We start from the raw sequence: 13,923 nt of genomic DNA on the forward strand, positions 1-13,923 counted from the left end.
CCACAAACTGTTCTGTCTGCTGCCGTCTGGCAGGCGGTACCGCAGCATCAGGTCAGAAACCACCAGACTCAGGGACAGTTACATCCCACAGGCCATAATACTATGTAACACTCAAGCTTGCACAATTTTTCTATAGTTATTTTCCTCTTTTTTTATGTCTTGTATATATTTATATTGCATTGTTGAGGAGCCCGTGACCTACGTTTTTCATATCATATACACAAATATACTGTAGTGAATTTAAAAACAGATACAATGAACTACGACGGGATAACGTTTATCTGATAGCATGATCATTTAACATTTCTATTGGGTTAAGTTGGCCCCATCTGACCCTTCTTACCAGGTTGCCTGACACCAACGTTTCTGGGAAGTGTGCTGGACATAGGATAGTTCGAAGAAACGGGGGAGCGGCTTCTTTCTCCCCGAGGCGACCTGTGGCCCATCTGGCTCCCGTCGTAAGGGCTCAGCAATTTGGAGGATGAGGTGAAGGGTGAGGCAGGAACAGCCATGACACTTGGAGAAGAGCCTCTCTCCATGTAACTGGTGGAGCTTCGTGGGCTCCTGTCATACTGAGAAGGGGAGTTGTGCCTCGGGCTGTTAGGTGCCATCCTGGGGCCCTGCTGGCCGTACGAGTAGCTGTCGGATCCAGCCCGAGGAAGTGGAGAGTGCGCCCTCTGGATCTTGGGGGATGACACCGGACTGGTGTAGAAGACCGGAGGGGATGCGCTCTTACTGCTGGAGATGACGGAGTCCAACAGACGGGCAGTTGTTGAGCTCGGCGATAAAGGCTTGGAGCTGGAGCTTCCATTACTGCTGCCACTCGACACCCTCTTAGGCTTCTCCGGGGAGACTTCAGAGTTGGTCTAAAGGAAAGATTGATCTGTTATGAGCATTGTTTTTAACAACGACTTAATGTGTTAGAATTCAACAACTGCTGCATCATCAAGTCTTTGACATGCTGCCAATGGGTAAGACTCGTGTTTGTCAAGGGCTTTAGCTTTGACTGACCAGTACAGTTGTGCATTCCATTTTTTCTAGAATATAGACAGATCAACCCCAGAAATACATTTTAGCTTTGAGGAAAGTATGACGTAGGAAGGCTAATGGGAATCCTGGGTGTTAGCAACATGCTGGAGGCTTGCTATGAGGAAGGAGTAGTGAGCTGTGTGTGAGTGTGAGTACCTGAGTGTTGTTGTTGGAGGAGGCCTCCTTCAGCAGGGAGTTGAACTCTCTGGATAACTCATCTGCTGTAGCCAGCGATGCGTTCAAGTCATCGTTTATATTCTGGACTGAAATCAAAACACATTATCACCGCAGACAATTAGCATAGGGTATTCCCCCCAAGAGCAATATTATGCACCAGGCAAGATAAATGTAGTGGAAACTCACACAGCATGCTGCTGCCAAAGCTGGTCTGAGAACTCATGGCTGTGAGGTAGCAGCGCCTGGCTTCTGTCGAAAGAAAACACCACACACACACACACACACACACCACCTTTTAACTGACAATGTTTTCATAATCTCTCTAATCTCGATTTATTCCCATTCAGCACTTGTAGCACAACCTAAAATACAAGCATGATTCATAGGAGCAGGCCGTGCTATCAGCCCCGCTGGCTCTCATTCCATTCCCCTGAGCCTTACTTTGATTCAATAAATGTCAATCTTGCTGCGTCTTCAAACTGCTAAGGAGTGTTTAACCCTACCCTGTCTCTCCTGCTGCGGGCTCCTCTCCCACCTTCAGGCGCTCTGACAAAAAGCCAACTTTCTACGCGTACTCTGAACTCCATTCCTGTGTTAACAAGCCCCAATTGCCACATACTTTAACAGCTGAAAAAGACTCAAAACATTAAAGGCATGCTGGAACTGAGTTACTGTATGTAACGGATCACACCACTAAATTACATCACAGCCCTTTGAGGACCCTTTTAAGGAAAACAGGAAGTGTCTGTCCTGGTAGCTGACTCAACAATGTATCTGTGTTCCCAGGTGTTCAAGCCTGACGTCACTTATGGCTGGTCTGTTGTAAAGCCAGTTTCACACAGACAGATACTCATGTGGATGGCATATTATACTAAATATCCAGACATCTGTCTAAGCCAACAGGTTGATTATTCCAGACTAGTTTCTCATTGCCAGACATTTCTGCAGAGTGCTGTGCCATTCAGGAAAACAATCTGGGTTTTTTGTATTTCTTTAAACCAATCAGATTGCAGCGACCTTGAAAAGCATTACACTCAGATAGCGTATGAGGGTAAAGGCCAAGGGAATGTTAAGTGGTTTGATTTCCTGCTCATTAAGATACTCTATCGTGACTATAGATTGGTGCAGTCATGAGGTTATTTTTGTAGGCTGAACCCGCAAGTTAGCATTGCAAGAGCTCCCTCAACAAAAATCAGAAGCTCCCTCAACAAAAACACACATTAAGACATTTTCCGGGGACAGTCCCCGTTTGTATTGGCCTGTCCCCGGTTGAAACTGTCCCCGGAAATGTCCCCGTTTTTTAATATACGTTAAAAACACATAGCAAGGTGAAATAAAACGTTTCATGTCAGGAAACACTGGGTAAACAGACTGTGGTCAAGCCAGCCCCCACTTCGGAAAACACAGTCAAGCCAGCCCGCACGTTGTATTGCGGTGCGCGAATAGATAGATAGAGGCCTGTAAAAACTGCCTTCAAAATAAAACCGTTTACTCGTTCAATAACAAATATACCTAAAAAACACACCAAACATATTCATATACACTTGAGCTTAAATTAAGAAACTAACTCCTAAAATAACATTACTTTCTGAAGCACAATTTAAAATTCATGCTGTTTAAAATCTCAAATTAGATCTATTGTCCATCTATCTTTGATTATTATTTAATGGTCAATCAAAGAGTCATTCGAAGTCAATCAAATATTTATTTCAGAGTGATAGCAGGAGACCCAATCTAGTCATTCAGAGAAAATCTGGACAATTTGGTGAAGAATTTCAAAAAATAAAATACTTTTGAAATCTCATATATGGGCTATCGTCCTTCTGTTTTTATACAAGAATAAACAAAAAACTGTCAAATTATCAAAGACTTATTTCACTCCAGGTTGATAGCAGGACACCCCATCTAGTCACTCAGAAAGAATCTGGACAATCTGATGTACAGTTTCAAAATAAAAGACCTTTGAAGTCTCATATATGGGCTATCGTCCTTCTGTTTTTATACAAGAATAAATAAAAAACTGTCAAATTATCAAAGACTTATTTCACTCCAGGGTAATAACAGAACACCCCATCTAGTCACTAGAGAATCTGGACAATCTGATGTACAGTTTCAAAATAAAAGACCTTTGAAGTCTCATAATGGGTCGGGCCGGCTCTGTATGAGCTATCATCCTTCTGTTTGTATCCAACAGTTAAAATGTTCGAATGACATTGAACCAGAATTGCCCCCCTTTTTTCTTTAACAGTGAAGAAAATTGGATATGTTAATGATATATTGACCGCAAAACTCAAAACGTCCCCGGTTTTAATTTTGAAAATCTGGTCACCTTAAGTTAGAAAGATCCAAAATCTATTAGAAAAAAACATAACTGCAAACTGTTGCTGAAGTGATGTGTTCTAATATAGTAGCATGGTTGACTGCACCAAATGTTAGATAATAGTTTAGGGCTAATGTCAGCAGGTTAAGCTTTAGCCACATCTAAGCTAATTAAGCTAGCTAGAAAATGTGGCCAGAACTTTGTATAGTGAACTACTGATTTCAAACAGTGGACTTCAATAAAACACCTGGAAATTGATGCTAAACTAAAATGTTATTAAGGCTACTGGACAAAAAAGACTTTGGTGATAAGTGTGGTTAAAGTTTTATGGCTGATGTTTGACCAGATGAAGATCAGCCTTGGATTGACGTGTCTATTGGGTGATTTTGTGGTATGGATTCTCCTCTCTCTTTGCTGTTTTCCAAAAGCATCTAGCACCTGCATGCAATGTGCATAATCATGCTCCTTCTGCACATACCAATTGGAAAAACAGAGCCCAGTAATTCAAGTAATTCAAGGCTTCCAGCTTTGTTAATTAGCTCTTTACAGAAAAGTTGTCGCTGTGAGAAAAAAATGCAGATTAACAGTCAACATAAAATACTACTGCAAAATACCATCTCACTATGCTAAAGTTGTCTGGTTACACTTTTGTCAGTATTTTTACAATAACTGATCTTTCCTTTGGCGCAGCGTCTGTCTCTGTGTAAAATTGACATAAAATAAATCATCAGAAAAGCTGTCTCGCGTAAATGTGGGAACATGTATAATTCATACTTACACATGCAGATTTATTCTATCAATCTTACATAATCTTTTTCTCTCTTGTTTTTGTACAGATAACTGTGGGGAGGGAGGGAGAGGGGGGAGACCTGTGGATGATTAGCTTCTTTTTGTCCTCTGTTTTTTCTCTGCTTTATTTTCCCTGAGAAGATTAAATATTTCTGCTTGAGAAAATCTTTTTAAACGGCCACTGACTGCTGTCCTGGCCCCCTCTGTCACTGCCTGAGCACACAGGGTGCCCCTCCAAAAACCCCACAGTTCTCCCCCATTTTGTCATTCCAAAATGTGGTGAAAAAATGTAATCTTCTAACAAAGAATAGAAAAGGGTGGCTATAGAGGAATTTTTTCTGCAAGTGGCCTCTTTATTGGGTGGGGGATGGGCCGCGGAGGGCTCCTTCACAGTATCCACACACAACAGGACTCCAATCTGTCAAATAATTAGCCAGTGTGGGAGGACAAAGGTTTTTATTTGCCCGAATTTCATACATCACTGCTTGAATACATCATCACTGTATTGTGACGGGTCATGGGAACTTCAGCTTAGAGACAGAGAGACGGAGACACAGACAGGTCTGGAAAACCCAATGAGGAATTTATAAAGGTTTATGAAGATAGACATACAACAAGAGTTTTAATGTTGTCTGAAATAGTTATTTTTTGGAATCTTTGTGAATTGACTTAGAAAAGTGCTGTCGATTGATTGACTAATGCAAACTTTTATTTATGCAAGGCAACGTCACTGAAATCCAACTTTTTATAAAGAGTTTTTTGTATAGTTTTGCATATCCAACATTTCAAAAGGCCAAGATGATGACTTTAAATCACTTCTTTTGTTTGACCGTCCGGCAAAAACACAAAAATACTCAGTTTACACGGATATGACACAGAGGAAATAAAACAAATCCTCACATTCAATAGCTGGAACCAGAAAATAATGAACTATTTTTGAATACTGAAGTATTACGAAGTTATCAAAATAGTTGCCTATTATTTAGAGAAATAAATCGATGAGTGAGTTTTCAGTTCAGCTATAACAAAACATTTTTGCATGTTGATTTTTAATATTCAAAATGAAAACTGTTTTAAATAAGCAATAACAACTATATATATATAAGACAACACAACATGATGTTTATTGGCGTATTTGTTTGTTAATAATTACAAAAATTACTCAAATGTCAAATAATTATCTGTCAATCAACTAATCGATTTATTGACTAATAATTATAACTAAATAAATGTAAATGTCACATTTAGCTCATCTTTCTGTGATTGATGCAAACTGTAAATAATAACAAGTGTCCCGTACAGCAACCTGGGGGAAAACGCTTCTACACTGACACAAAATGAGAAGAAGCTCTTCAGAAATAAAGGATATATTCATTTAACTGTATCCAATGTTACTTTGATTCAAAAGAGCAACATGTTTCACATTGGTTAAATTATACAGTAGGGCCAAGTCTTAGAGCTTCCTGAGGATCATTTGGCAAATTAAGCTGATTTCAACTTTTAAGACAGTCATAATGATGTATACATCCTTCCAAGCCAAACCTCTGACCACATGTTTGTCCTATACAGTATGCTATAATAATTCAATTCAATCTCACTGACAGCAGTGATCAGGCCTCAAAAAGGAGGCGTTCAAGTGACACTTCCAGTGAAGTATTTTTGATGTTATCCTTCAGCATGTGCGTTCATTTGAGGTGTCTGTCAATATAAGCTCTTTTCATTGGATGTTTAGTTGGAAGATTAACCTGTAATTGGCCCTTGCTGAAACTCTTCTTCTGTGGTGGTCAGAAGTGATCAGGAGCTTCATAGAGTCTGCTTGTATAAAGTCGCTGCTCTTTTCACCTCTGAGTGTGTGTGTGAGGGGAACAGAGTGTGTACAGCCATTGTTACGTGTGATTGCCCCGCTCCACACGTTCCTCTGCAGGATTACATTGATCCACTGAGTGAAGAGAAGTCCTGGTGACGTACTGTACCCAGCAGCAGGGGCCGGTGGGGGGAAGGGGGGGTCCTGAAGCGCTTTCTGTCCTTTTCTTTACCGGGAACTGAAATTAATTAGCGAGATTAGGCAACTGGGAACCATTCTCTGTGGTGATTTATTTATTTTTAAAGTTAAGGCCTTAAAAAAAAATAACAATGAAACATTGAAAAGAACAGGCCTTAGTTTTTCCATAAATTGCCAGAAATCATGCCAGAAAATAAAAAAGATATCCTAAAAATCTAGCAATGTGTCCGCCGGTACATAACCATGCTATGATACCAGCTGGATTAGATCTTGGCTCAGTTTGTTTTTAGGTTAATTTAAATTAGTTTGACATTAAAATAGATGGCTGTGTGTATGTTATGCAGATAATGTTGGATACAAGTCCCTTACACTTTTACACTCCATGTAAAGGATATTATTTACAGTACGTCTCTTTCATTAGGTTTCATTACATATTCAATTGCAAAGTGCAATTTGAGGCCTTTTTGATACATTTTGCATCTTTGAAAAGTTGATTTGGGCTCATAACCTTTTCACTTTTGACGTAATAATATCAGTCAAATTAAAAAGAAATCCAGATTTTCAAAATATTTCTCCACTTAAAATCATTTAAAAAAACGTTTAATGCGGTCAAGTATTCCTGTTTTGGTTTTATTGCATGTTGTATTTTGAATTTGTGGCCTGCTGGGCCTTTTTATAGCCCTTTTACTATTTTTGTCTATGTTTTCCTTTATTCTTGGAGTGTTAATATGTTGGCGATGCAGTGACATCAGTAAATGTCAGTATACATCAAAAGCACATGAACAATTCCTAATTGTGTTTATCATGCAGGAAGAACACATTTCTGACCTCTATTATTACATTTGTTTAAACACAAATGATATGTATTTATATCATTAACAATATAATTGCTGCTATTTCCATAATGTGCACAGCTGTTATTCCGGCTTCATTTTCTTCTTTGATTTACTATACTTCTTTTTTTTTCTGAATAAAGTAACGAATAAAATCAAGACTAACAAAGAAGACGCCATAAAATCAGAAAGCTAAACACACTCCTAATTGTCATGTGTGACTGAGTGACATTCTCAAATCTGGTCTCGGACTCGCTGTTTTACTTTCTCCCTCGTCTTTCTTCCTCCCTCTCCCCTCAGACTGATTTATACACACAACATGTTGCACAATGGGAGCCTTGTTTGCTAAATGGGATAGCCTTAATGGAGACTTATATTTCCAGGATTATATCTGTATTCAGTTGCAAATGATTTGGAGGGGGGAGGAGGGGGGTCCGTTTCAATACTCTTCCTCTGTCTATGAATAATAGTATCATTTGAATTAAGTGGACACCTGGTGCAGTGGGTACGGCTCTGAGGCGCGCTGTTGACCCGCTCCCACTGCCAACTTCCCTTTTTCCCAGCCTGTCCTTATCCGCGCGTCCAAGCCTCCGATTTCATTCTCCCCTGCACAAAATGCCACACACTTGTAACTTTAGTCTCCCTTCGGCAAAAACTTGCTCTCTCCTGAAAGGCTTTTTAAAAAAAACTTTAAGAGAGGAGGAAGAGAAGGGAAATTCTTATCAATCTCCTCTTAGATTTTGGGCATTTGAAAGCACGGTGTAATGTTTCAGGGAAAACTTCCAATTAAATACTGTAAAAAAAGATAAAATAACAGTATCCCGGTCGCTGGTATTAAAGCCCCCTTTTGTTGACTTATTGTACATTAGCCACTGAGCCATGCAAAGGGAAAAGGGGACATTTCAGAAGGGGATTCTATTTGTATGCATCCTGCGTTCTGCTCCACACACAATCAGGCCTGTATTGCGTTTTGCAAATTTATACCAGGATGTAGGTTTAGAGTGTCCCCACACCCCCCTCCCCTGAAAGAAAAAAAGAAAGTTTTTCAAGTAAGTGTCTGCTTTCATGAGCACAAGTGATTGAGGCTCACAAACAAAGCTTTGTTTCTAAACTCACAGATGTACAGCCCCGCCGTAGCTTTGTCCGCCGCCCCTGAGAAGCATTCATAGATTTCTATTAGGAGCACAACATTGGATTGTTGAGGAAATACTTTAAGAGTGGACATCCAATAATAAACCCGAAAAGCTTTCCCAGGGTTGTATTTTTCACCCAAGAGAAGGAAAGGAAAGAAGGCTTTTCTGCCCTGATATCAGATCAAAAGAAAGTAGCCTTTTTTATGTCCTTCTTTTCACTCTTTCCTCATGCCTTCGCTTTTGTAAAACGCCCTGAGAAACTAATGAGACTCCTCCACAAAAATAATATTTAGCACTTTCAGCTTTGACTGAGATTCTGGGACAAGATAATGTGTGTATTTCAGATTGAACTTCCTCCTGAGGCAGTTGTGCTTAAGGAACATTCTGAGGGCGTATGCTCGCAGTATTTCCACGTTCTTATCATTCAAAGGAAATTACAGTTTTCACGCCACGACATTCATTTTCTAGAATTTACATCAAAACATATTGATGATCCCATATTCCAAACCTGCTTGGTGATCTCTTACAGAAACTCAGTGTGAGGCCCCTTCATGCTCCAGATATTTGTCAGTTTTAGCAGCAGTTTCACATTTGTATTTTTAACATCACACACTTCATACAATAACTGTTGGAGGCCAAGAAAGCTGAGTTGAGAAGGTGATTTGAAATGCATTCCATTCAAATTATAAGTTACCTGTGACAAAAAAAATTGTCGCTAACCTCAGTATTGAAATATAAAGGTAATGTAACCTGATTATTTGCCATTCTTTTGTATTCCCTTGAAATCATGCTAATGCATAAAAGAGAAAAGGAATATCATAAGATGTTTTTTACTTAAGTGTTATATCTAAGACAACAGAACAATGTTACCTTAATAAAGAAGAATCCAAGACATTTAGATCAAGAATTATTTTATTGATAGGAAAACCTGCCTTTCATGAAGCATGTTCAGGCAGCAGCCATACACCAACAATGAACCACATGAGCACATACTACAGGTTAAAGCGGAGAGAAAATGCTCCGTTTTAGTTTAATACACACAGTTAAGCTCACACACACTATTTTATGAACATATAGGTTCACCTACTGAATTAAAAACGGAACAAATGAAGCAAAGAAAGTGAAAACCATAAAGTAGATTCAGGCAGTACACGTATAGATTCACACTTAAAGTGTTATCCTACAGAACAGAACAGCTCACAGAGAAGAGACAACATCTGAGCCTTTACAAAAACCACCATGCTCTTTTTAGGTTTTCACTGACATGAAATCATGCTAGTTATCCTCAGTATTTAGAAATGTAACAGTAATCTGATTATGTCGTTTTTTTATGTAACTTTAAGGGACTACCGGTTTTTTTTTTGTATCCTGATTACGTTATCCCGTTACATGAAATCTGTTACTCCCCAGGTCTGAATGATTGAGTTTGAATGAAAAGCAAAAATGTATTAAAAATCCCCAAAGATATTTCCAATTTGTTTCACAGAACATTACATTACATGTCACTTGTTAGACACTTTTATCCAAAGCAACTTACATACTCAACACTGTGGACAATCCCCACAGGAGCAGTTTGGGGTGAAGTGTCTCAGGGACACAACGACATTCTGACTGCAGTGGGGTTTGAACCTGTGACCGCCTGATCAGATCACCAACGCACAACCCACTGCACCACACGCCTCACTTTCTTTATTCTTCTTTCGTTATCTAATGATCCCCGAAATATGTCCTCCTCCTTAGCTACAAAAGTAAAATGCTGTGCATGGACATATCTCTCTTAACAATTTGTTTTTTTTCAGTGGAAAGTGCTTTTACTTTTGATCCTTTAAGAAAATGTTACTGATAATATTCAAAAACATAAAAATTGCACATCATTGTGAACATGAAATGATGCACTCAATGTGCCCATACAAATACAAATACAAATAAATATTCCATTACATACATTTGTCTGAAATACGTGGGTATAAAGTGTATTTTTAGTTTGTGATTTCTGATAGCTGATGACCCTTTAACTTCAAGAAAGTGTTCAAGTCACACACACGCATGCACACACACACACACACAAACACACGCACACACACGCACACACACAAACACACACACACACACACACACACACACACACCCACNNNCAACACACACACACACACACGACACACACACACACACACACACACACACACACACACACACACACACACACACACACCCACTCAGGAGGCTCCTGTTGGAGTTAGATGACAGGAGAACAATTATCCGTCTGATTCTCTTGTCGATGCAGTTATGTGTATGCGGTCGATGGACATGTAGTTGTTATCCCCGATCGATGCTGAGACACTTCATAATGTGAGGTGATGAAGGTGATGAAGCTGATCCCTGCGCCACGTCCTGATCCCCATTTAGCTGTGATTGCTGGCGTGAATCCGTTTGCTGCTTATGGATTAGCTGCGTTGGCCCTGAAGAGGCTGCAGTTGATGATGTGATTAAATCAATGATCATCTCTGCGTCTTTCATTCGTCTCGTCTGGCTGCGCTGCTCGGCCCTCTGTCTCTGCAGCAGGGGACATTTTACCCAGGATGCACCTCAAAGGCACGTTCACTGTCTTGGTGTTTAATACAAGAAAAGGCAAGAAAATAGCATTATTTGAACTGGGGTATGCAAAATGTAAGAGTAGTGTAATGTGTTAAAGATTTTGGATTTTTATGGCAGTTCCTATACATTTTGTTTTTTACTTTTTAAGTTTACTATCCTTTTTTTAAGATTGCTAGTTAATGTTTAGAGTGTGTTTTAAGGAGATTTTATTTATTTGTATTTTATTGAATTCTCAAGATTTGTCATTTTAGGGAACTCTCCCTTTAAGGGATTTGTATGGCTTTAAGGTATTTTTAAGGATTTCTTTATACTGTACATGTTTAGATATTTCCAATCGTTAGTATTTCAGCTTTTAGGGAACAATCTGTGAAATTTGATTCATCAAATATTGTTGTTCTAGGGAAATCTAGACAGTTTGTGGATTTTAATGTTTTTTAAGGATAAGGGTTTTAAAGGTATGCGATTTTTAGGCTTTACCTGGATTTCCCAGAATTTTTAGGGAAATATAAGTTATTTATTATAATTTTTTACCATTTTGTTCCAATGTTATATCCCCAACCTAGTCTACTCTTCTATCAAGGTTTTTTCCTTTGTTAAAAATTGATAATTTTACCAATATCTTTTCTTCAAAGTAGACAGCTTGCTCTTAGCATTGTGGCTAAATGTTTAGCACCCAGTTGTTTTACAACCTTAAAGCGTTTATCTGCTCCACAGACGATGAATGAGCGCTGCTGCAGCTCTGCCTCAGTTGTGTCTAGACTACAGGAAATGCAAAATTGCATTTGTTTACAGCCTGTCGGAGCTCAAAGCGGGCGGTGCTTTCAGAGAGCAGCAGAGAGGGAGGGTGGCAGAGAGAGGCAGCAGAGAGCAGGATATGAGAGGGGTTGTGCAGGGCCAGGATGTGCTGTAAAACTGCTGTAAAGCAGATTGGATTCGTTTGACTATTTGCATCTCATGACATTTGTTTTTCCCTCCCTCCTCTCTCCCGCCTCTCCCCGTCTTCTCTTTCTGAATGGACCGTTTGACGCACGTTCTGCCATTTTGTGGCTAGGAGAGAACAAAGTGTGAGGCAGGTAGAAACAGAAACATTCCCTGGGTTTAATTGAGGCCAGAGTTTATGAGAGAAGCTCTCTGTTTTCTTTCTTCTTCTCTCATTTTCATTTCTCTGTAAACACCAGGCCAGGCAGAAGGTGTCAGCGAGCGGCTGCAGAATCATGATATCTGCCAGTTCCTACGCCTCAGGACCAGACATAACACAAACATGAGTATGATGACAGATTTGTTCTGCTGTCTGTCTATCTAGCTATTGATTATCCTTCAGTGGGAGGCCATAAATGACCCGTGATCATCTGGCTGAAAAACATACTCCCAACATCTGACCTGTCACCAGAGGTTAATCAAATAAACCGCGCAGGCCCTATGGAGCATGACTTTGCAATTATCCGTAACTTGCTCCTACCACGCCGCCTTTTATTGCATCATTAATATGTGGGAAGCCAGGGTGAAAACTGAGGGTAGGCAACTCTTAGAAACACTACTTGGTGTTCAACATGCAAGATCTGCTAAAGGAAAGAGTACATAAACACTTTGGTAAGGGAAAAAACCCTCTATCTTGATTCCACTTTAGACGGTGACTATCATGCCTAAATATGTATCACATTTAGGATAGGGTCAATGGAAGTTGCTAATATAAGAGAATGGAGATCAATGGCAGCTGTCATGTTGTCTGTCACCGTGAGAAGAACACCTCATAACCTGGAACTGTAACAAAAGCAGTATTTTGCAGGGCCCCCAGAAGGCCATGATAAACTTCTTACTTTTTATAAAATTATTTTAGATATTTTGTACACAAGGTTGAAACTATGAATTCTTACTTTACTTACTACTTTATTTTCTTACTTTAAAGTAAGTACGTCTTCCAGAAGTATTTAGGTCAAGGAGTGGGCATTTTGCGTGTTTTTCTTTTCAGAAGGGTGTGAGAGAAATTGACCGACTTTTAGAAACTTATTTTTGTATTAAATTAAATATTTTTCAACAAGGTTAAAACATTGAGGGTTTACATTACTTAATTATTTATTTTCACCTTATATGTGATATACAACAACAAAAAAGCCTACAGTATAGTCTTGTCATTCCAACCTGCTGAGAAACGTTTCGAATAATTGCTAAAATGTGCAAACTTGGCTTTGAAATGTACACTTTTTATATCCAGAAGAATTGTTTTAATGATTGAATTCATCAATCTTCAACTTAGCAACCTGGTAACACATTCAAAACACAGAATATAAAATACAGAAGCGTGCATGTTGTCCATGTTTTACAACCCCCCCCTGTACGGAACAAGACAATAATAAGAGCAAAAAAACCTACAACAAAATGAAGTAGAAATATCACATAAAGAAATTTTTTGAATGATCCTGATACTGACGAACAACTGTTGCATAAGGGATCAGTTAGTGGATATATCCATAAGTGTTTGGATAAAAAATGACAGGTTCAGGAGAGTCTGGAGAATCCAAAGACTCCAGAAATGATCAAATTAACAAATGATTGTGGCTCTTAAACTTTAAGAATTAAACAATTGTTCAGCTTTAGCCAGTAAATACTAGTTTGAATGTAAGTCTGATGAGGACCAGCAGAGGCTGTTTCAGACACGACTGCTGATAAAACCACTAAGCATTTTTTAAAGTTGAGTAACCTCCCGTTAAACCCACCCCTATGTACGATAACATCCAAAACATCCTTTAGTTCTGTCTGCCGTGGCTAGTAAGCAAAGTAGCAAACTTACCTAGAACTTTGAAATTCAGATCCTGGTATATTTGGGCTGATTTAGAAGTAGCCTCTCCCAGGCCTGAGTGTGAGTGCAGTGAAGCTCTGGGAATGTGTGCCATCTTGCATGATACATATCAGTGATTTGCTCCAGGCTTCAGACGGTTACTCACAGGAAGTCACTGTTTGAGTGGGTTTACACAGATGGAGACCATTCTTAGTCAACATTCACATAAAAATCAGTCTGGGCCCTTTTTTTGTTTCTTTTTCCCTCTC

General features: G+C 39.2%; 1 protein-coding gene across 1 annotated transcript; it reads right to left on the reverse strand.

The window, feature by feature from the left end:
* Positions 1–314: 314 nt before the first annotated feature.
* LOC104955402 (uncharacterized protein YMR317W-like) lies at positions 315–7,490 on the reverse strand. The gene is made up of 5 exons (XM_010782729.1): positions 7,479–7,490; positions 4,722–4,726; positions 1,393–1,457; positions 1,186–1,292; positions 315–866 (listed from the first exon to the last, which is right to left on the reverse strand). Exons 3-5 carry the CDS (start codon positions 1,427–1,429, stop codon positions 315–317), a joined length of 696 nt encoding a protein of 231 aa, XP_010781031.1. The 5' UTR covers positions 1,430–1,457; positions 4,722–4,726; positions 7,479–7,490.
* Between the last annotated feature and the right edge of the window lie 6,433 nt (positions 7,491–13,923).

This window comes from Notothenia coriiceps, unplaced genomic scaffold, assembly GCF_000735185.1.
Source record: "Notothenia coriiceps isolate Sejong01 unplaced genomic scaffold, NC01 NC01_scaffold00024667, whole genome shotgun sequence".
Taxonomy (NCBI): domain Eukaryota; kingdom Metazoa; phylum Chordata; class Actinopteri; order Perciformes; family Nototheniidae; genus Notothenia; species Notothenia coriiceps.

Excerpts from the sequence above, each read along its gene's own strand:
- LOC104955402 (XM_010782729.1), bottom strand. The coding sequence starts at position 1,429 with ATGAGTTCTCAGACCAGCTTTGGCAGCAGCATGCTGT. Across the intron at positions 1,293-1,392 it reads CTTTGGCAGCAGCATGCTGT|TCCAGAATATAAACGATGAC; the intron begins GTGAGTTTCCAC and ends TTTTGATTTCAG. Across the intron at positions 867-1,185 it reads CCTCCAACAACAACACTCAG|ACCAACTCTGAAGTCTCCCC; the intron begins GTACTCACACTC and ends TCTTTCCTTTAG.